Source organism: Homalodisca vitripennis, chromosome 2 (assembly GCF_021130785.1).
Source record: "Homalodisca vitripennis isolate AUS2020 chromosome 2, UT_GWSS_2.1, whole genome shotgun sequence".
Classification (NCBI taxonomy): Eukaryota; Metazoa; Arthropoda; class Insecta; order Hemiptera; family Cicadellidae; genus Homalodisca; species Homalodisca vitripennis.
In genome coordinates this window covers 110,926,379-110,947,669 of record NC_060208.1, presented here as the reverse complement: position 1 = coordinate 110,947,669, position 21,291 = coordinate 110,926,379, and the positions used below count along the sequence as shown (strand labels likewise).

Genomic DNA, 21,291 nt, shown 5'->3' with positions numbered 1-21,291 from the left:
TCACAGGCAGGAGTTCATCTTGTCAACAGTTTAACTAACGAAGTAAAAAAATTCACCTATGCTTAAAGGTTTAAAACTAGTTTGAAACTGTTCTGTATCGAACGCATTTTATTAGCGTCAATATAACTCGCATGGTTCCCAAGTACAAGATTGGCTTACTCTGAGTAGTTATAGGAATTTAATGTGACATACAAGTAAGTACAAGAAGGCGAAGATTAGAATTTAAACGATAATTTATATGTTTATTTCACCACGTGTCGTTTTATACAGTTGTATACAAATTCAAGTCACAGGAGGTAAACGCTAAATTAGTCACTCGATTGTTAGCTGAGGTGCACGGTGCAACCTAATTATCGCCCGTAGTAACGGCGGGGGGGGGGGGTGTAGCACGACTGTTTAGTGTTTACAACTCCTCGTGAGGCGAATTCCCGCAGCCGCGCCAACTTCCAATTACCCGCGAATGTGCAACGTGACAGACAAGCGGCCGGATCGATGTTTAATTACGATTCGCGACACGAGCGACACGGCCTCCTAAATCCCCTTGACGGACGGACGGACGGGCCTGTCGAAGTCCGCTCATTAGAATTCGAAGCCAGTGTTCCCAAAATGGCGGGACGCGTCGCAAAAAGTGGCGCGAGTCGAGGCAATAACTCGCTATTGTGCTGTCGTCCGATAGAATCAGCTGTGGGGGCTAAATCATGTGCACCACGGCCCCCTGTATCTGATCAGCTGTTCGCTCTCTAAAGTATGACCGTCCGTTATTGGATAAATAACCCGCGGAATTATTGTAGAACTGCGCGCCTCTTCTGGCGCGGTAACAATAAATTGTTGATGGGATCGACCGAGACCACAGAGTACGAGAACAGCCTCACGACCACTCAACATCACAAGCGAATCTTAGTTTATTTTACATAGAAATATGTGCAATATATACATTTTTGTCTGCACTCCTTGTGATTGCATGCTCTTCTGTTTGATCAGTTTCACACGTTTTGTTCTGTTTCAGGTTAAGATGGAAGCATGATCATGACCGGCTCCGGTTGTTGCGGTGTCCCGTGATGGACAGGGCACTCAGCCTCGCCCTCTGCCTCGCCCTGTTCATGATCAGTGAGTTATCATCATTATCATATGTTCATGGAGTATATTAACATATTAGCATCAGTATAACTACAGAATATTTGGTCAAATTCAAAGAATTAAGAGTTTGTAATATACATTTGGTAAGAAATCATTTGCAGATGCCAATAACAGTATCAAAGCTTTTGTGGAAGTACAGTTGTTTCTCCGAATTCATGATGAAGGTTCGGCTTGGGTGATTGAATAGTAACTTCCGAAAACGTACTGCAAATTTGAAGTATAACATTATACGCCATCATTATTTTGAAGCTTTATTTTGGAATATTTCTTATGAAGGACAAAATCATTTGAAAGACATTTTTCTTGGAATAGCAGGAATTCACAACATTAAGTAAAAATTGTATTTAATCTAAGAGAAGAAATTTAACGATTTTTAACCACCCGCGGAGGCATTATTCCGTATATGTACTGATAAATATAGCCTTGATCAACCACGTTTGATGTTTAGTTTATGGTCTCGAACGATGTATATGAGTTAACTCTGTTTCGTATATTTAATTTATTATTGTTTCATATATATATATATATATATATATATATATATATATATATATATATATATATTATTGTATGTAGTGCCAACGTCTGAATATTCTAGTTGTAGAATTGATTAGTTGGAAGATTAATTTTTCCAACAATAAGCTAAACCGGCACTCGTGTTCTATAATAAACATTTTTTTAATGCGATTCCTTTTACATCAAGTAGGATCTTTATTCAGCTGTAGAACATAATTTTGAAGATGTGTTTCTTATAGATAAGAGTTTACAGTTGTACCATCAAATGGGATCAATATTCAATTCACGACGTGAGAAGTGTATCTGAATGTCTACTCCTTGTGCGTTATCTGTACCTAGAATACTCCGTTTTCACAAACACATCTGTCTTCTGCTGCTGATAACCTTATCGCAGCCTCAGCTTGTCTTGTCATCTTAGGGTACATTTTATCTAATAAGTGCTTCTCAGGATTTAGTGTTTGTTTTTGTCAGGCGAAGAACTTAATTAAACGGGAACATCGTTACTTTATATCTAGCCTTGCATAATACCCGGTGAAAGCTGGTTTCCCGCCTTACCGAAGAATTTTATCACCGATTATCATCTGTCAATATCGTTTAATTTTCCCTTGTAATCTATTATTAGTAAGAGTCTACAGAACAAGCTTTTGACGTGTTAAAAACACGATTTAGATATAAGACTGTCTAATTAATATCCGCATATCTATTCTCAGAACCCTCTTGCTTATCTTCATATAAAGCTCTTCTATATTGGTAGCAGAATCTTAGTCGCATTAGTATTTGCAGATATCAGTTTTGGATTTAAATTAAATTACTTTTTAAACCCTTTAAACTCTTATCATTAATACAATTTTCATCTCAAGAAACTCTTGGTTACTATATGAGATATATTACTATTGCATTAAAGTATTTGTTGTGCTCATTACTTAACTAACTGGAGATGATGCATTAATCGGTTGTACGAGTTTGAACCAATGTAATCCGTGGAGTATTAATGATGGCTCACCCATTCTCAAGAGACAGCGGTAAATCAACAGTTCCTTCCGCCCTCCTAAACAGCGACAGAAACAATACATTCTAATTATACAGAGGATACGCGCACCTAGCGGCGGAAGGAAAGATGGGATCGTCATCCTCTCATTTGACTGGAAGAGTCATTGAGAATGTACATTCTGTTCCTCAAATCCAGAAGAACTGCGCTCTATTTGTCTGTATCAATAGTGTGTGTGTCGATAACTGTCATTTGTCAAAGCCTTTATAAGTATTGTAAGCGATGTTAAGCCTTTCCATTCAACTGCCGAATTTGGGGAAATAACAGTGTTTGTTTAATTAAATGCCAAACTGAAATCACATAAGACCATTTTGTACATAAATCATAGTTGTCATAATTTTTGTTACTGAAGTTTACTTTTTTTGGACAATATTTTTCATGAGACAATGTCTAAATCTTTTTCACCAGTGAAAAACAGAACACGAACACCGTGGAATATAAGGATAGTTCATAAAAATATACTTTTAGGATAGGCCTACACTAGATGTGTGATTTTGGAAGTTTATTTCCAAGACTCTTTAATATTTAAACCAGTTGAAAATTGTTATTTACAAAATCTACATAATGTTTAGGTTTAGTTTTTCTTCCGCTACATTGTGACTTTGCCCGTGGGCGTCAGCAATACCGCACCTGAGCACCCAGCTCACCTTGCAGCAGCAGAGGAAGTACCGCCGCTGCCCACATGCTCCGTGGGTAGTGGGTAGCTCGCTCGCAGGTGTACCAGTCGCACCCATCCTGCCCGGGCTGCCACAATATCTAGCTGATCTCCTGGCGTGGACGTCCACTTGCGTGTTCCCTACTCCGAAAACCCCTACAATTACTCCTCGCTGCATCAACGCTTTGCTGTACATTCCACACAATTTTGTTCCACTGCTAAAAAACATAATCTTAGAACGAGCGGCGGAATAAAACGACAATAAAACTATTTAAACTGATGTTTTCATGCTTTTGACACAGACAATTTGTTTTTATATTAATTTACATCGGTTGGAAAAAAACTTGCCGCTTTGTTTGCCTTGCTTCTGTGCGGTTAATTAAGAAATACTTTATTACACGTTTCATCATGACATGATGCCAGGACAATCTTTTCGAGTAATAGAAGTTTGTGGCTGAAGCATTCTTTGATAGTAAACTCATTTTCCTTCAACACCTGCGCTTCATTATTCTTAATCGATTAGCAAGTGCGGCTGTGATAGACAACATTCATAACTTGTCCAATCGTATACCCAAACGTATATTTTCAGCTGCAGCAGTAGATTTACTTAGCTGATTACAGTTTCCTAACTGCAAATTTTAATAGAACAAACTTATTACTTATTAACACTTAATTGGCTTTCTTCTAAGTAATTGATGGCATTTAATTATTGCTGGTTCTTTCCAAGGATTTAAAAAAGAAAAAGAAATGATGAAGTGTTAGTCGTTATTGGCAATATTTAGGAACTTTCCTTGTTTTTTAGACTAAAGAGAAATGTGGTTCTACACAATGTTCCTGGGGCCAAATAGACCCTGAATCCATTTATTTAAAGTATTCTGTGGTGCAAACGTTCATAGGGATTTTTTGCGCGAGATTTGATTGTACAATGATCTGGATGTTCTCTAGTTCCAGTGCCCTTGGGCGGGTCCCCCATTGACAATGATAGGAGGTTATCAGCCGCCGGATATATGTGTTAGCCAAGGACCTATAATCGGCGGCCATTGAGCACATGGGCTCGGCTCTCCGCTCTCTCTCAACCAAGGACGCGTGGGCTGCAATTGACTTAGATTAGTGCCCGGAAGTCGAACAATTGAATTGAAAAACTCTTTTAGCCATTTAGCCAGCTACCTCCCAGGCATGCCTAGCTCTTTACTGATCTTCTACCTAGTGTCTTGAGTGGAATCAGAAGTTTCATCATCTTCAGTTAAAGATGATGTGGTTGACATTCACTTTGACATCATAAAGTTAAATTTTTATGCTTCAGTCAATTTTTTACATCAGGTGGTTTATACACGTCGTTACATAAACGTGTCTGTCTGTTGCAGCGAGGTGTGCGGCGTGCAACTTGGACCAGTGCACCCGGATCTACAACATGAAGATGGAGGAGGAGGGTATCCCTGGTCCAGAGGCCACCCCTGCGTTCTGCAGCGTACTTTCGGCGTACGGCCACTGCGTACACGGCACCACACGCTCCTGCCGCGGTAACCTCAAGTACCACACCACCGTGAGCCTCCTCAACCCCCTCAAGGTGCGTTACAACTGTACCAAGCACGGGGGCGGGGGTACACACACGCGGCCTCACGGTGCACACCTCCCCCCAGCACCCCCTCAGGCGCCCCCGCAGTGCACCTTCCACGGCCGACACCGCTTCCGTCACTGCGGTCTCTTCGGGGACCCCCACCTCAAGACGTTCCACAACGAGTACCAGACCTGCAGAGTGCGTGGGGCCTGGCCGCTCATCGACAACCCCTACCTCGCCGTGCAGGTCACCAACGATCCGGTACTGGAAGGCTCCTTGGCCACGGCCACTACCAAGGTCAGTGCTAATTGAATTCCCTGGAAATGTCCTGTAAACAATCACTGAACCTGTTTGAAACGACAATGGTTTTTGTAATTACACTTGCCGGCTTGTTGACAGTGATGATGTAATAATTGCGATGATTAAAGGAATCGCTCTCATTAAACCGTCGTTTACACTCACTTAAGTAAGCACGTTTTTGCTCACCCCCGAACTTTCAACAAGGATAAACTGAGAATTACACATGTAGGTAATTAGTGTGTTTGTTTACTGATTAGAATAATTCTCGCCCCTGCCCCGAGTATGTGAGTAAATTCTATTAATTTGATTCTATGAATTTCATTATTCAATGTGAAACAAACATTTCAATATGTATAATATGCAAATTATAATCCCAAGGATAAATTTTGAAAGAGATTTTCGTATTGTGTGTTTTGAATGTATTTGATGAACACCCATTCGTAATTATAACTTAGACTATAACTAAGTAACACCGCAACTCACACTTAACATTTTGTATAATTTTTCCTTTAAAATATAATGGCCATTATGGGACATCCTGCATGTTCAGCTTTTTAGAAAATCAAGACACTTTTGTTAAGTCAAAGAGGAATTTCTATTAAAATAGGCTAGTGATAGAATTTGTCATAGTGACTACTTTTTCAGTATATTATGCATTTAGTATTAAGCTTAAATTCATAGATACCCAAAGTTAACAGTTGAAACAAATTTTATATTTTTTAATGAAATAACAATTGAATTTTGATACTACCAGAATTTTATCGCTACACAGTTTATATTTCATTGAAAGGTTATAAGTATTATCTTGGGAACTACCCATCTAGAAATTGGTTGGTGGTTCCCAAGGTTTCATTAAACCTTTTTTAAGAACCAATACGGGGTGACAATTAAGTCTGGAACCTCTTTTTTTATTTTTAAACCACAATATAAAAAATACCAAAGTTCACACGTGCTTACTGGTGATAGTAACGCACACATCTGCCCAATTACCGACAGGATAATCCCTTTGGGGGACGGTCCACAAGGAGTCAGACAAAATGCTTAAATAGCAGCATAGGTAAAGTTTAGTATCAAATTAAAGGTCTTACTTAGCAAAGTACAGTGCCGCAAACCGGACTTAAAAAGGTGGATTCATTCATTAGTTATAGCAGTTTGAATTTTAAAAAACTATTGAGCAATTGTTAAATTATTAAGTATTACAAGTAAAAACCAATTTTTAAGTACCTGTGATCAAAGTAAGTGTTCAAAATGTTCCCCTCCTATCATCTGACAATGTAGTAATCAAGCCATGAATCAATAATTATTACCAATAGCACAACTACTGTTAGAATGTGAAAGTGGCTCTTTGGGTTTTCCCAAAGAGTGGCCTTTGACCCCCAAGTGAACTTTGACTGCAACCGTTGTTATCTGTATTTTGTTAGGAAGGTAAGAGTTAAGTTGCACTGAAGCTTTCAGCGGGTTTAGTTATACAGATGGTATAATTTTCAGTCATTAAAAAGTTTTAAAATGGTTTTTAATTTGTTTATTTACCGTTATGTCACTTAGTGATCAACTCTTTTAATGATGCATGGGTGGGGATATAATGAAAGATCATATGAAGCAGTTAAAAATTTATTCGATGATACTTTTCCAGAGAGATATCCTATCTCTAAGTCCACAGTAATAAAGCCAGTGGCCCGTTTTGTAGAGACTGGTAGCGTTAACGATCGTGTCAGAACTGGAAGACCAACAACAGTGACGGTGTTCTTCAGTCTTTCGTCGAGAATCCAAATGAATCAGTTAGATCTGCTGCAGAAACTCATGAAATGTCTTGTGAGTCAGTCAGAAAAGTGTTAAAAAAGGCAGCTTTCAAGGCGTACCGAGTACATCTGATTCAAGACTTGGATAGGCGGCTCGAATTTTGTGAAATAATGATGGATAGAATTGACCGAAAACAATCCTTTTGAACGATATTTCATTTTCTGATGAGGCAACATTTATGTTGAATGGCAGTGTCAATAGACATAATTGTCGGTATTGGGACAAAAGCAGTCCGCACTGGAAAGAAGAGAGTCATACACAGCATCCACAGAAACTTAACGTTTGGGCAGGTATTATAGAAAATCAAAATTGTGGGCCCATTATTTATCAATGGTAATTTAAATGGTGACTCGTATCTAGCAATGCTCCAAAATGAGATAATTCCTGCACTACAAGCTGCTCTTGGTCGACAATTTCAAAGAATTTATTTCCAACAAGATGGCGCGCCACCACACTTTGCTCTAGAGAATACTTGGATACAATATTCCCTCACAGATGGATTAGAAGACGTGGTGCAGTAGAGTGGCCTGCTAGTTCCCCTGATTTATCTCCGCTGGATTTTTTTCTTTGGGGATACCTCAAAGATAAAGTTTATCGTACCAAGCCTCGAGATTTGGCGCACCTAAGAAATCTCATAGTCCAAGAAGCTCAAGATATTCCTCGTGACTACCTTCAAAATGCAGTGGATGGCTTTTACAACCGCCTAGGACATTGCCAGACGATGGGAGGGGAACATTTTAAACACTTACTTTGATCACAGGTACTTAAATATTGGCGTTTACTTGTAATACTTAATAATTTACATTGTTCAATTGTTTTAAAATTCAAACAGCTATAACTAATGAATGAATCCACCTTTTTAAGTCCGGTTTGCGGCATTGTACTTTGCTAAGTAAGACCTTTAATTTGATACTAAACTTTACCTATGCTGCTATTTAAGCATTTTGTCTGACTCCTTGTGGACCGTCCCCCAAAGGGATTATCCGGTTGGTAATTGGGCAGATGTGTGCGTTACTATCACCAGTAAGCACGTGTGAACTTTGGTATTTCTTTCTATTGTGGTTAAAAAATTAAAAAGAGGTTCCAGACTTAATTGTCACCCTGTATAATAATGGCATCAAGCAGCAAACTTTGAAAGTTTAAGCGTGTATTAAATGTTCAATATGCGTTTATGATAATATTAGCAAATACTTAAACTCGAAACAATCGGTCTCGGTGTTGCCAACATTGCCAAACCGAATATCGTCTGCTGGCACGGGCCCTGCTGGCACCAGATACCGAGTCGCGAATTTGTCATCGTTCCCCTACCGTCGCCGATGTATCCGTGTTTTATTGCCGGCGATGATGACGGTCCTTACCAATAAATACAAAGTGGTTATTAAATGCGCGTGGAAAGCCGCTTAATTATAAACAAGTATAAATCGCACCGCTAACATCGGCGAGTGAGACCCACGGCCGCGTGGGTGTCGGTGTCGGGACTGAAGACGACTCGCCACGCCCTTCAAACACTCTGGGTGCTCCCATCGGCTATATTTTATTATGCAGATTTTAATTGGTCCCGGAAATTAATTATGCAGTAGGCGCTGCCGGTTAATAGACACGTTGTCGTTGGTTTCCGTCCGAATTGACTTCTCTGATCAGCCGACAAAAACGCTCCTTGTCATTGTATTTACATCATTTAATTACCAAGTTTTATCGTGAGGTCGCAAGAAGAGAATTTTTGGATCTCAATATTGTTATTGTTTTGGATTTTACATTTTTAATTAACACGAGTTTCTACTTATTTTTTGATTAGGCATCACTTCGCCTGAAGTGACGAATGTTCAAGGTGGTACAAGAAGATAGCCAGCAGGACCGGATGTAATATAACACCGGCGATCTCCGGAGGATTACAACTCACGATTTATAACTGAGCAGCAACGACTGGTGAGCTGAGAGGAGTGGTCGGGCTGTACTGCCTGGAGGCGGCGGTGCGGACAGTTCGCGATACAGACGATAGATAGCGCGCAGTGCCGTGCTGACCGCTCACCTCACCTAACCTAAACCTTACCTCGTCGCGCCACGCCATTATAAATCCTTGTATCTCCACGCTGCGAGTCCGCGACCACATTGTTACGTGGTCACTATCGATACAGAAACGGGTATTACGCTTCCTTATCGGTTTTCTTCGTTCTGTCTGGTCACAGTAATGATGTACCAGTCTCTTAGTTCCCTGCACGTCCAGGTCTCAGCACGCAGAGGTTTTAAATTCCAAGCCACGACATGCTTGTGGTCTTTGTAACTGATGTAACTAATGCAAAAACATTTGGGAAATAGGCTATATGTTGCAGTGTTCTACTAAATTATATGTATTTTCCTTTTGCACAACACCAAGAAGTTATATAACTTCTGCTCTTTTAGTTGAGATCGTAATTTTTTGTTCAAATGTACGTTTTGTATTTCTATAAGTCCCTAACAATTTCCAGTATAGCCTAGGCTACTTGTGAATTTCACCAAGTATGGTCATGGAAGTATGGCTTAAACTTAGAATGTTCAAAGTGTACTAAGGCAAGCAATTAACTGGAGGTGGTCTGTGGAATAGTTGGCTTCAAGACGTTTGCGTCCACCTGGCCTCCGTAGCGATATATTTCTCTGCCCGTCACCCCCGCGCCAGCACACCTGTCTGCCATTGTACGCCTTGCCCTTTGAGATGATGATTTGTGTGTTCCCTCCCACCAACGTGCTCACAGGAATGTTGATTCATCTCTATGACATGTGGGTCCAGGGCGCAATTTGTTCCGGGTGACATTTGAATGCTTTCACACGAATACGAAAAGAATAACGGCGACTTTTCCAAAGCTACTTTGAAGGTGTTTTCAAGAAGTAATAAAATCACTACATAATAACGACGGGAGTTCAAAGTCTCAGGCATCCTGCAGTATATTAAATAAATGTATTTGGCGATTCTGGTAAAATAATACTGCTCAAGAATAAATCCGTGTTGACATATGCCTACGATTTCAACCGAAACCTAATGTTCGTTAGCTTATCTTCTAAGCAAACAGTCACACGAGTCATTGTCAATTTTGCAGTGAACAAAACATTACTTATATTTTATATCTAATATTTGATTCAATTTCGCGGTTGTGCTCTTCATGTGTATAAGAAAGGGAGTCTTAAAAAACGTTAAATCCGGTAGAACATTTAATCAAATAATGAAAAGATGTATCAGATTATGGATCAATGTTTACGGAGAAAGTATGATTATGCTTAAAGTAATGCTTTTTTAAGTACAGGACATCAATGTTTCTCTGAGCAGAAAGGACTACCACCACTCCAGGTATCGCTTTAAAGGTTACGTTCTGAAAACGTACATACAGTACTTAACAGTGATGAAGAAATAACACGGGCAGGAAGGATCTGCAGGAAGGATCTGCCGTCGTAGGTTTTTTTCCAGTTAGGAGACATAATAACATGTTATCATCCCATATATATTTCCTCTTATCATTGACTTTGTACTAATTACTAAATTAATACTAAAATATCTGTTTTTCAAAATATTGGTTTTATAGTACGGTAGATTTGTTTATAAAAATTGGGACTCACATTATTAATTTCTTGTTACATGAATTGTTTGGGAATAAAACAGCAAACTAACAATTTCTGCTGCTGAGCCAACAATTAAGAGCGACCCTTTAACTGTATGTTCATAATACGGCACCGTGCTGCATTAAACTGAGGATTTACCCAGTTAACCTAATGAGCAGTCACATGTCCAGACACGCTGTGTGTGTGTGTGTGTGTGTGTGTGTGTGTGTGTGTGTGTGTGTGTGTGTGTGTGTGTGTGTGTGTGTGTGTGTGTGTCGGTGTGCCAATGGGGCGGATATACGAAATTAGCGGCTCTGGCCCCTTGCCCGACACATATATATGCACACAGACACCTACACCACTCACATTCTGTACAGTACATCCACGCTCAGCATGGTCTGTCAATTCCAGCTGTCAGAAACAGTTATCCAAATATGTGTTATCCAACATATACCCTTAAAGAATTCTAATAAAAACGGACATAAAAACTAGTCTGACTCCGTCAAACAGAATTTGAGAGAATAGGAATACGCTTCAAGCATGAGCTATGAGAAATATTTTTCAAGTTTGCGATAAAGTTAAAAATCCAAAATAAAGAAACAAAAGATAGTCCAAGAGCAAAAAAATTAGGGACACAATGATTCAAAAAGTTTTAGTTACATTCTTTCATACAGATGTATCAGTAGAACGCTCTAAGAAAGCTCTAAGAACCGAGGCTTAGGAAAGATGCTTCAAATTCTTTTTCAGCCCAATCAGAAAGTATGATAAAATCTCTGAATATCTTGATCCAGCCTGAAGCACGTATGGTGGCCTAATGATTGCCTGTGTGGGGCAGCAGCACCGACATCAGCAAGCCTGCGGACAGAGGCTGATGATTGCCTCCTAATTGCGCTGGTATTGCAATCGTGTCTGCCGATTGGCGTTTCACAGCCGCCATAATCGGCATCAATCTACCGCATACATCCGAACCTGCGTACCTCTCAATACATTCGTATATGAAATCTTTGTACCTGTGTTCGTTTTTCTGCGTGGTTTTAAAATAACTTTCATTGCTATAACAAATTGACTTTACAATTTCGGAAACTTGGGCCCAATACAAAGTGTAAGGTAATTTGAGCTATGTTTTTTTAAACTTTTAATGATGTATCTCTAGACTAAGTTTTCAGTTTATTAATTTTTTTTATAAAACACTGCATATTTTGCCAAAGGACAGGACATGTTACTATCCTTTCTAAATTATTCTAAAAAACTTCTAAATTATTGGACTAGAAATACAGACCAATAATTATAATAATTAGTAATTATGGACCATCTCATAAATTTTCCTTAAGTAAGTCTTTTTAGGAATTTTCATGGTCGCACTCTCAAAACCTTAGTATATATTTGTAATTACATCTTTTAGAGAGCTCGTTTTTTTGTAGTGCGAACAGTTTATTGTAGTACGATCGCCAAAGTTGTGCAAGAATGTCTGTTACGGTGTGGTGTCTTTTACCCGTAGACACAAGATTTTGTGAAGTCAAAGAAAATTATTACGGAATCAATTTCCTTCATCCGTTCAAAATTCCGAATCAGATCACAACGAGATTTCAACCGGATCCCGTCAACTCTTGATCAAGCGATTAGGCATACAAATGAATGAAACGTATGTGGGTTGTGAAAGTAGATGCTGAGCTGAAGGGCAGGTCCGCCCACGGGCTATACCATTGCCAGACCCGCCTCTTCACCCGTCCATGTAACAGCTGTACTTCCTCTTGTTGGAGTTAAAACCGTTCATTGATGGCGACTCAGACTCAGCCAACCGTTCGGGTCGGCTTCAATCTGCTATTTTTTGTATTTCGTCTATAATACGACCTCCTTAGTACGATTGTCTTACCTTTGACTTTTTAGATTCATTCTCTAATGTATTTATAGGAGGCATATGAGTTTTAAGAACGTCATTCAACCAGGGAGTACTTGTTGTAAATACCTTTCGATATAATATTGGGCAATGTGAAAGATTAAAACGATCGATGGGTGCAGCAACTGGGACCTAGTAGTTAGTTGTATGTGCAGTTCGCTGTAAGATTGGGCAATTTGAAAGATTAAAACGATCGATGGGTGCAGCAACTGGGACCTAGTAGTTAGTTGTATGTGCAGTTCGCTGTAAGATTGGGCAATTTGAAAGATTAAAACGATCGATGGGTGCAGTAAGTCCAGGACACACTGAGCAGTGACCAGCTGTAGCAACTTAACTCACAGTTCCGCCAACTCGAACAGAGCCTGTAATTCAGTTAGTGAACCCATAACTGGACAAATTGCCACTATCTGGCCAGCCAGCCGCGAGCCTGTAATGATTAAAAATAAAAGTCACGGGCTGGGGCGACAGCTGGGTGCTCCTCGTTACCGGTCGAGGCCGAGAAGTACGACGACGCCCGAGTGTGTCCGAGTCCTGCCGAACTGGTCGCAGTCGCGCAGTCTGCTCCGCGGCGGTTACGTAAGCGTAGTTCAATGTCAAGTCAAGTGCAGTCGGATATGGGAGCCGGATGTTATGCTCTAATTGGACCGCGAAGATCGGGCGTGAACCTTGATATTTTCTGTAATCGCCGCTGTTTTGAAAAAGTTGGAATTGGATTAGTATTTTGTACTACCGTCCATAAGTATTTAATAAAAAATGTTGGTTCGATCAAAATCTTTATTTAAAAATATATTTCTCAACAACAATTATCTCTTGCACCAAAGGTTATCTTGAGATGTTTATAAACAAGAGAGCTACTATTTCTTTGTTTAATGAATTGTATATATTCTATAGCAACATTCAAATTAGTTTTATGTTTTTAATGGCCTTCGAAATTCCAACTAGATTAGTGATGATCACAAGTTAGCTTACAGAGAAAAAGCGGAAGCCACTTAACTTTTTAGTGTTGCTTTGATTTAAACATGTTTCCTTCCCTTTTTATACAAGAATTTAAATACGTCTATTATATGCGTAATACAGGGGGACCTCATAAGGACGTGAGCTTTGGAAGGCCCAGCATATAGATATTTGTTGGAAAATCAAAGAGTTAACATTGTTTCAACAATGGCAAGGAAATCTTGAGGTACTCCCTCATGCAATTTAGTTAAAGGAGGAAATGAATTGAAAACTTGTAAGATGCTGTGGTTACTTTTAAATAAAGAAGTCTTTGACCACCTATAAGGGATTTAAACTGTTATTTATAATGGCACATAATTTTAATAATACCCTTTAAAATATCCAATTGCAAAACAATTACGTGCGATTTAAATTTCTAACGGACTTTTTTGTCTTGTTCGTTTGATTTGAACTTTAACGAGTTATTTTTAGAACCATCTTTTCTTACGTGAATTACGTGGCCAGAGAGAAAAGGTTTGAACAATACGAGCGCAGAGAAGCGACTGTCTAAAAGCATTTCTAGGCCAACGAAAGCCTGTTTGTCTCGAGCGGGTGGCCAGGCCATATCAATCCGCGGATATCTGTGCTTATTTTAGCCGTTACGCCGTCCCTCTCAATCGGGCACCGAAATAGCTCCAAGGCAAAGATTACTAGAAAGTGCGGAGTTTACTGTAAGTGCGGTTACGCAAGGGATCATATTGTGTGTTGTGTTGCCGTGTGCTAGTCTTGTTTGTTACCGCCTTTTATCTATAACGGTAACGTGTTTGTTTTAAGATTTAATTATTTATTTCCGTTGTAAACTTGTTATAAACCGTTCAACACAGTTCTCTTACATCATGGTGAGTCCATTTTGAATAAACAATTCTAGTATATTGCAAAAGACTTTAAGTATAAGAAGACTGGGAAGTTACAATAACAGCGAGATCTAGAACTGGATGGATAAATACATATTACAACAGTAGTGTTTATTTCTGATGAGTGAAGAAGGAAAGGAGAACAACGCAGTCAGCACCAACCAGTCTGTTGACTGAGGAGATAGCTTCAGCACAACCAGATCAGCACGTTGCTGATATGCCTCGGTTTTACAAGGCAGGCCTTATTGGTGTTCTGTATAACATTTGTATCAGTATGATACTACATGTCTGATACTACCACTATCCAGGGTAACTCTTCTGATTATCACACAGTTCCTTATTATACAATACAAGAAGTATAGCAACATATCATTGTTGAATTTCTATTTACAGACTGTTGAAACAATTTATTATTCACATCAATGCCATTTGTACATCTATCAAGCATATCTTATTATTATAGAAATAACGTACCAAGTTTATAAGGAGGTGGAGGAGATTTGTAGAGGAATGAACACGTTCACAAAGCAGTTGAGAATATAACTAGAATTGTTTGTGAATGGTAAAGGAAGCTGATAGAAGTGCAGTATAGAATGGATGCAGGGTCAGACGTTGGCAGCGACACCGGTCTCGAGACACCTGCACTCTGAGAATAGTACATTTCCTGTGTGACTAACATCTGAGTGTCCAAGTGCCATCAGCCACATTGAGCTGGAGGTGACAGTCTCGGTCTACACGTGTCAGTTACGTGTAGCGAAAATTGAACTGGCACGGGCACGGGCGCGGGGCGCGGTGTTACGTTTGCTTCATTTCTATCTTCTGCTCCCATTTGGCATTTGCGATCAAAGTAACACGCTTGGCCCAACGGTGCAGTGGTGTTTACTTGTTGTAAGCCTGTAAACCGCTTTTCTCCAACTCGTCGCCAGTTTCATCTTGTACGCTAAGGAAAAGGAATTGTCGCATGTAGTCAAACAATTTATGTTCGGAATTAATTACTATTCTTCCCCCCTACTTTAAGTACTTACAATAAATTTAAGGTGCAATGTAATGCCAACCATTGTAGAAGCGGTGGCCACACGATCTGAGGCGTGTAGGTGAGTAGCGGACTCTTTTATTAGGGGTTTTCAACTCAATCTGTAGCGACACAATATCTTACTCTGCTTGTTGAGTTCCTTGTGCAATTCGATAGTCTATTGATAGTGGACAAGATGGGAACGCTTATTCTCAGAAACATATTATCTTTGAAACAGTATTTGTTATAGGTTAACATTTGACAATCAAATGGGGGAACTAGGCTACTCGTACATCGTCTTCCAGTTCGATCAGTCGACCGAAGACTATTAAAATAGACAACCAGACTTCTGTTATTATCTATTTTAATTGTGATTGTTAAATCTTTTGCCAACATTCAATCACTCGTATACCTTTTGGGAAAAATAACCTTCAAGTTATTGTTTCTCTGATTGTATGGTAGCGTAGTTGTGGTGGGAAGGTTTGATTTTATACGAATGTTGAGTTTAACGTCTAATACCTGATGATGTCACTTAATTATCCACCTGAGACAATGAGAACACCTCTTCACCTAGATTACATTTTTGTAGTCATGAGTCTCTGATTTCAAAACTATCCAAAGAGTTAGTTTTGACTTTTTTCGATCTCTTCAGATGGACGTTGACACCAGATTCCAGGAGTTCAGGAGACTGTGACGTAAGATTTCAGATGATACACACTAAGCGGAAGGTGAAATGGCACTGAACTCAATAATATATGTATTGGCATAGCATTACAAGACTTGTTTGTTAAATATCTAACCTTCAGCTCTGGTTTCAGGTGACGATCATCATCAAGGGTCGGAGTACGCCGTGTACGACGGAAAAGACGTACGAGGCGACCGCAGACGCCCCGCTGCCGTCCACCTTCATTGACGGCAGCTACAGGTCTGGGCCCGAGGACGGCGTGGTAATTGCGGCCGGTGCGGAGGTCCATCCCGGGGGTCACCAGAGGGTGGAGATTTACCTGCGCTACATCGAGACCACCCTGTTGGTCCGGAGGGTCGGAAAGTACCTTGCGTTCTCGGCAAAGTTGCCGGAAGAGCTGGTGGAGAGCTCGATGCAAGACGACGATAACCTGCAGCTCTGCACCAGGGGGTGTCCCTTGGCCGAGAGGTTGGACCTGGTGCGTGCGCGAGGTCACGTGGTATCGTGGGAGGCCGCCCTGGCTCAGTGCAGGAACACGGAAGAGTTGAGCAACGATATCGTCAACAACCTGACGGACTATTACCTGGACTGGTGTGTGTTTGACGCGATGACGGCCGGTGTCGGATTCGAGTTTACCGCCGCTGCACATTCCGCCCAGGCCGATGTGTTGAGGATGGATCCTTCCTCCCTACAGAACAGGACTGTACCCTTGCACCTAGAACAGACGGTACCCTCCAGAGGCTTTGCCCTCCAGAGGCTGTCCTCGGTCCTGGCTCTCCTACTGGTGTTTCTGTACCGCCTCATGTGTTAGGAACTGTCCTACCTTTGGTTTCCTTTTGTTATACGTCCTTTATCAAGCTAGTCTCCCTAATTTCTGATTATGTACAACAATACTTCTTTATAATAAACACTGACTTTTTTATAAAATTTAATTTTTCCAAAAGGTTTTACAATTTGAACTAAACTTTTTATAATGATTTGTTACTCCATTGCCACATAAAAAATTGTAATTCTTTAAAACTGAATTCCATCTTTACCGGTTAGGACAAATTGCCAATTGCCACCGTAGTAGTTAAAGTTGGGTGGGAACATTTCTAGACAATACTAAATCACAAGTTGATTTTCCTGAGTACAAAATAGGACAGTTTGTAATTAGTTGTAGCCTAGGGTGTAAGTTAGATTAGTACAGTTGGGTTGGAACTGTGACTAACTGTTATTTGTGATATTCGTCCTGTCTTAGTGTACATAGTGTAGTAGTGTAGATAGAGTTCGGTAACCAAAGCGTATGGACTACTGTGTAACAACCTGGTGTTTCTCTGTATCATAATGTCTATATTTCTCGACTAAATTGTTTATTAACTTGTTTTATTCGTTGAAAACGATTACTCTATTAGTTTAAAATAATTCATTTTGTTACTAATATTTTGTTATCCCCGAGTTTAGGGGCTTGAAACTTTGGTGTGTAGCTTTAATTTCATGTACATTTGTTTTTAATTTTCTAAGTTAAAACTTGTACAAATATTGTATAGAATGTATGAATGAATGTATTTATGTTTGTATAGAGAGTACACAGAGTATTATGGGTTTTTGGGACTTCCGGTTTTGTGTGGAGAAATTTTAAAACAAAAACAATATTATGATTCAGTATTGGTCATTGCATGGAAGTAGCCACTATACCCTTGTAAATAGTATTTATAAATATTGATAGATGCTTTATGGAATTTTTCAGAGCCTTCTAAATCAGAAATCTGTGATCTCTACAACACATACTGCCTATATATAATATAAATATATCTACTCTCACAAATTTTGTGTAATGAATACTACTTAAATGGTATAATAAAAAGAGCCTGTATGAGCCTGATGGTTAACTTATTTTGGCATAGTTAAAATGTTTAATTTGTTAATGTGCTACAGTGTGTATACCATAGAATTGTTTTAGCTTGCTCAGGTTTGTCCTCTTTGAAACAAGGTCATGATATAATTAAAGTTTTTATGTATGAAATACTTTTGAAATATTCAGTAAATTTTCAAAATCCACAGATTTTTAAAATATTTGTAGTACTGTGTATTGAATAAATTGAATATAATATTATAGTAATATTTTATTATTACTAAAGCTCTTAAATTAATTAGTTAACATATCAAAATTATGTTATTTGTATAATAACATTGCCATGGTCACTTCATTATATGGTCACATAACATTATGCCTTGTTTTGTAAAATAATATAAAATTTACCACAAGTTACAATTGATAAGAAATAGAGACGAAAACAATAATTTTGTAGTAATTTAATTACAAAATTCACTTTTTAAACAAAAAAGAGGACCTTTTGAGTTAATGTTTTCAAAGCTCAGAAAGAACTGCCTTGTATTTTTGTGCCTCTAGAAATTGTGCTATTTTCTTATTCTTACATTTGCCTTGCCCGTTCACTCTGTATATACCCCACACCTCAGTATTCACTTGTTATAGGCACTGTAAGATATTTACATAGACTATACGTAAGTTACAACTGTCACAAATACGTCATCTTCTTGTATTACTTTTAAGATCTTATGTTTTGTGATCGGCATTACAGTAAACTATTATTGATATTAGTTGAATTTTAGTTCTGAAACTGAATTTTAATTTTTTCCTTATTTGTTAAATAATAGATTTATTTTATTTAGTGTTTATAAAAACAATAAAAGTTTCTGGCAGTAATTTAGCTTCTCAGTTGTCTGTATGATGTCTGGCACTGGTGTCCGTATTTGAGTGGTTGTCTTAACGTCTATGGTACGCATTGTTTTGTTGTCGTACAACTGTTACTTCTTAATTTATAAATCTCTCTGTAACTACAATATTTGAGCCAAAATAGAGACTGACCTATGTAATAAATCTTATTATTAATCTGACTGATTGTGTTTTGGCTTTCCTGTCCCTTTTGTACAATAAAGGAATCAAAACATAGTGATACTACATGTGTTTACTATTTTGGAGGTCTGCCAGAAAAGAATTTTGCAGATATATGAGGACTGTGACATGCATGTTTGAATTATTCCCTTGAGATAAAAAAGGGGGACGCCAAACATTTTCTTAAAATATATTTTTTACTATTCTGTCACAAATCTCTCAAAAGACTTAAACTACAAGTTTGAAAAGAAAAGTTTTGAAGGAATTTTGCAGAAAGAGGAGGTATACCAAGGTGCAAATAAAGATGTATTAACTGCAACAATTTATCATGTATTTGAGAAGTAGTGATATTTGTGTATTCCCGATTAAATAGACCAGGAAGACTATTTTAATGACTTCCAAAACATCTCTTAGGTAAACAGTGATCTTTGGAAGATTTTCCCATACCAGAAACTTGTGAATCATTGAATGTCTACTTTATTCTTATTAAAGTGTAAAAGCTATTGGGTTAGGACCCTGAAGTAGGAGGATGATGTGAGCTCATAAGATAATGTGACAGCAACATGCTGTGCATAAATAAAAAAAAACATTTTTCTTTGGAATTAAAAATTTTTTCTATTGGCCATTACAAAGTGCCCTGAATTAACTATAGAAATAACTTAATCTTTATCTCTAATTTATCTGGAAAATGCCAAAGGATTTTATTAAATGTCAATAGTTCTACCTGTACCGAAGATCTAACCCCAAAAATGGAGGATTCCAGAATCAGATAGCACAGCTATTTAAACTAGATCACTATGAAATACAAAAAAGTTACCAGAAAATATTTTACCATTTGATTTTATACATTAGGTATATTTCATAGAAATCAGTCAATTGCAGTTGCCCTAATTTTTTTGCATTTTCTCCAATCATGATCCCCAGAATCCAAAAATACCATAATCCAAAATAAATTGTGTGCATGTTTGTTGCAACATGAGCTAGTGAACACAATAACTGCAGTAACATTTGAAATATGCAAGTTAAACTTAGTACAAATGCAATTCTTGCACATGGCTTGGGTAAGATCTTTAGTATATCTTAACCAAGAAAGTCAAGATTGTGGTCATTTGCATTTCGAGCAAAAAATTTTAAGAACTAATTCTGAACATATAGCCAAACCAATTAATGTTTTGAGTATAGTAATTATAAACATTTACTCTTTTTTATTTTTCTATATCTCAAGTTTTCTGATGGCGGCCTTTCACAGTTCGGAAAAGGAATGGTTTTATTTTTTATTTTTTTGTGAAATGTTTCAAGATTATAGAGTATCTAAAAGTGTTACGACTATTATAACATACTGACATTGAGAGTTATTGACCTGTAATTTTATGCAAATTAAACATTAAAGTAATATTCCATCTTCAGTTTTACATTTAGAGATAACAAGTGTGATATCTACCTTTCTTTTGATTGAGCCAGAAAGGATATTCAAGATTTCAGTCATTCTTTTAAATGTTTTAAACTGTAAACAATTATTGTAAAACAACCAGTGCAGTGTATCGAATTTTTTGTGTGCAGTATTTATGTAATTGTTATGAATGTTTTTAAACTCCATCACATGTAATGAGTAATTAATGAGATTTCAGAACATAGACCAAAAACACACGAAACAGAAGTTTCACTTAGGGTAGTAACTAGTCAATGATAGTAGTAGTTCTGGCAGTATAGAGTTGTAGTTGTTCCATCTTTGTGTTAGAGCTGCCCTGAACCAGTGGAAGATGTGGTGGTGAAACAGTAAGAAAATACCTGTGTGGTAACAAATATTTCAAAGTACACTACTATTAATCACAATATTTGATATTGAATTTGTTTGAATCAATACCAAAAAACTTATAAATCCTCCTGGTAGTTTGATTTCTATTGGTTCTCCGAGCACATTGCAAGACATTAAAGGATAGTAATTGTGTAGAAAATATCGGCATTTTTGCCATTTATATCTAATTCATTGAAATTTCGTTTTAAACTTCAACTTTTACTTCCTTTTAAAAACTGTTAAAATTAAAATTAAAAATACTTAATCTTGAATGTTTTAATTTTGTAAGAGGATCTGGAAAAAAAATGATTTGTCCAGTAAATGAAAATCTTTAAATCCTTTTTTTTTAGTTGACATTCTTTTTCACCGGTACATATATTTTATAATATATCAAAGAACTCCTAAAAAGCTACACACAGTGCTTCCCATTTTGTGTCCAAAAAGATAAATCTTGTAAATGAGGTTAAAAATTTTGATTTGCAGGCAGTTACAACAGGTTTGATGTGGTTTTGCAAAAGATTAAAATTTTACATACACACGTGTTTTGTCAATTACATACATACAACACTACTTCATTG

At 38.0% G+C, this 21,291-nt stretch overlaps 1 protein-coding gene across 3 annotated transcripts in view; it reads left to right on the top strand.

The window, feature by feature from the left end:
* LOC124354599 (repulsive guidance molecule A-like) overlaps positions 1 to 18,920 on the top strand; it is a 127,377-nt gene extending 108,457 nt beyond the window's left edge. For all 3 annotated transcript variants that reach the window (XM_046805178.1, XM_046805179.1, XM_046805180.1), the window contains 3 exons: positions 1,007 to 1,107; positions 4,721 to 5,211; positions 16,156 to 18,920. In XM_046805178.1, the coding sequence (XP_046661134.1) occupies positions 1,007 to 1,107; positions 4,721 to 5,211; positions 16,156 to 16,833 (1,270 nt within the window). In that variant the 3' untranslated portion in view covers positions 16,834 to 18,920. The remainder of the gene's footprint in view (positions 1 to 1,006; positions 1,108 to 4,720; positions 5,212 to 16,155) is intronic.
* The last annotated feature ends 2,371 nt before the right edge of the window (positions 18,921 to 21,291 follow it).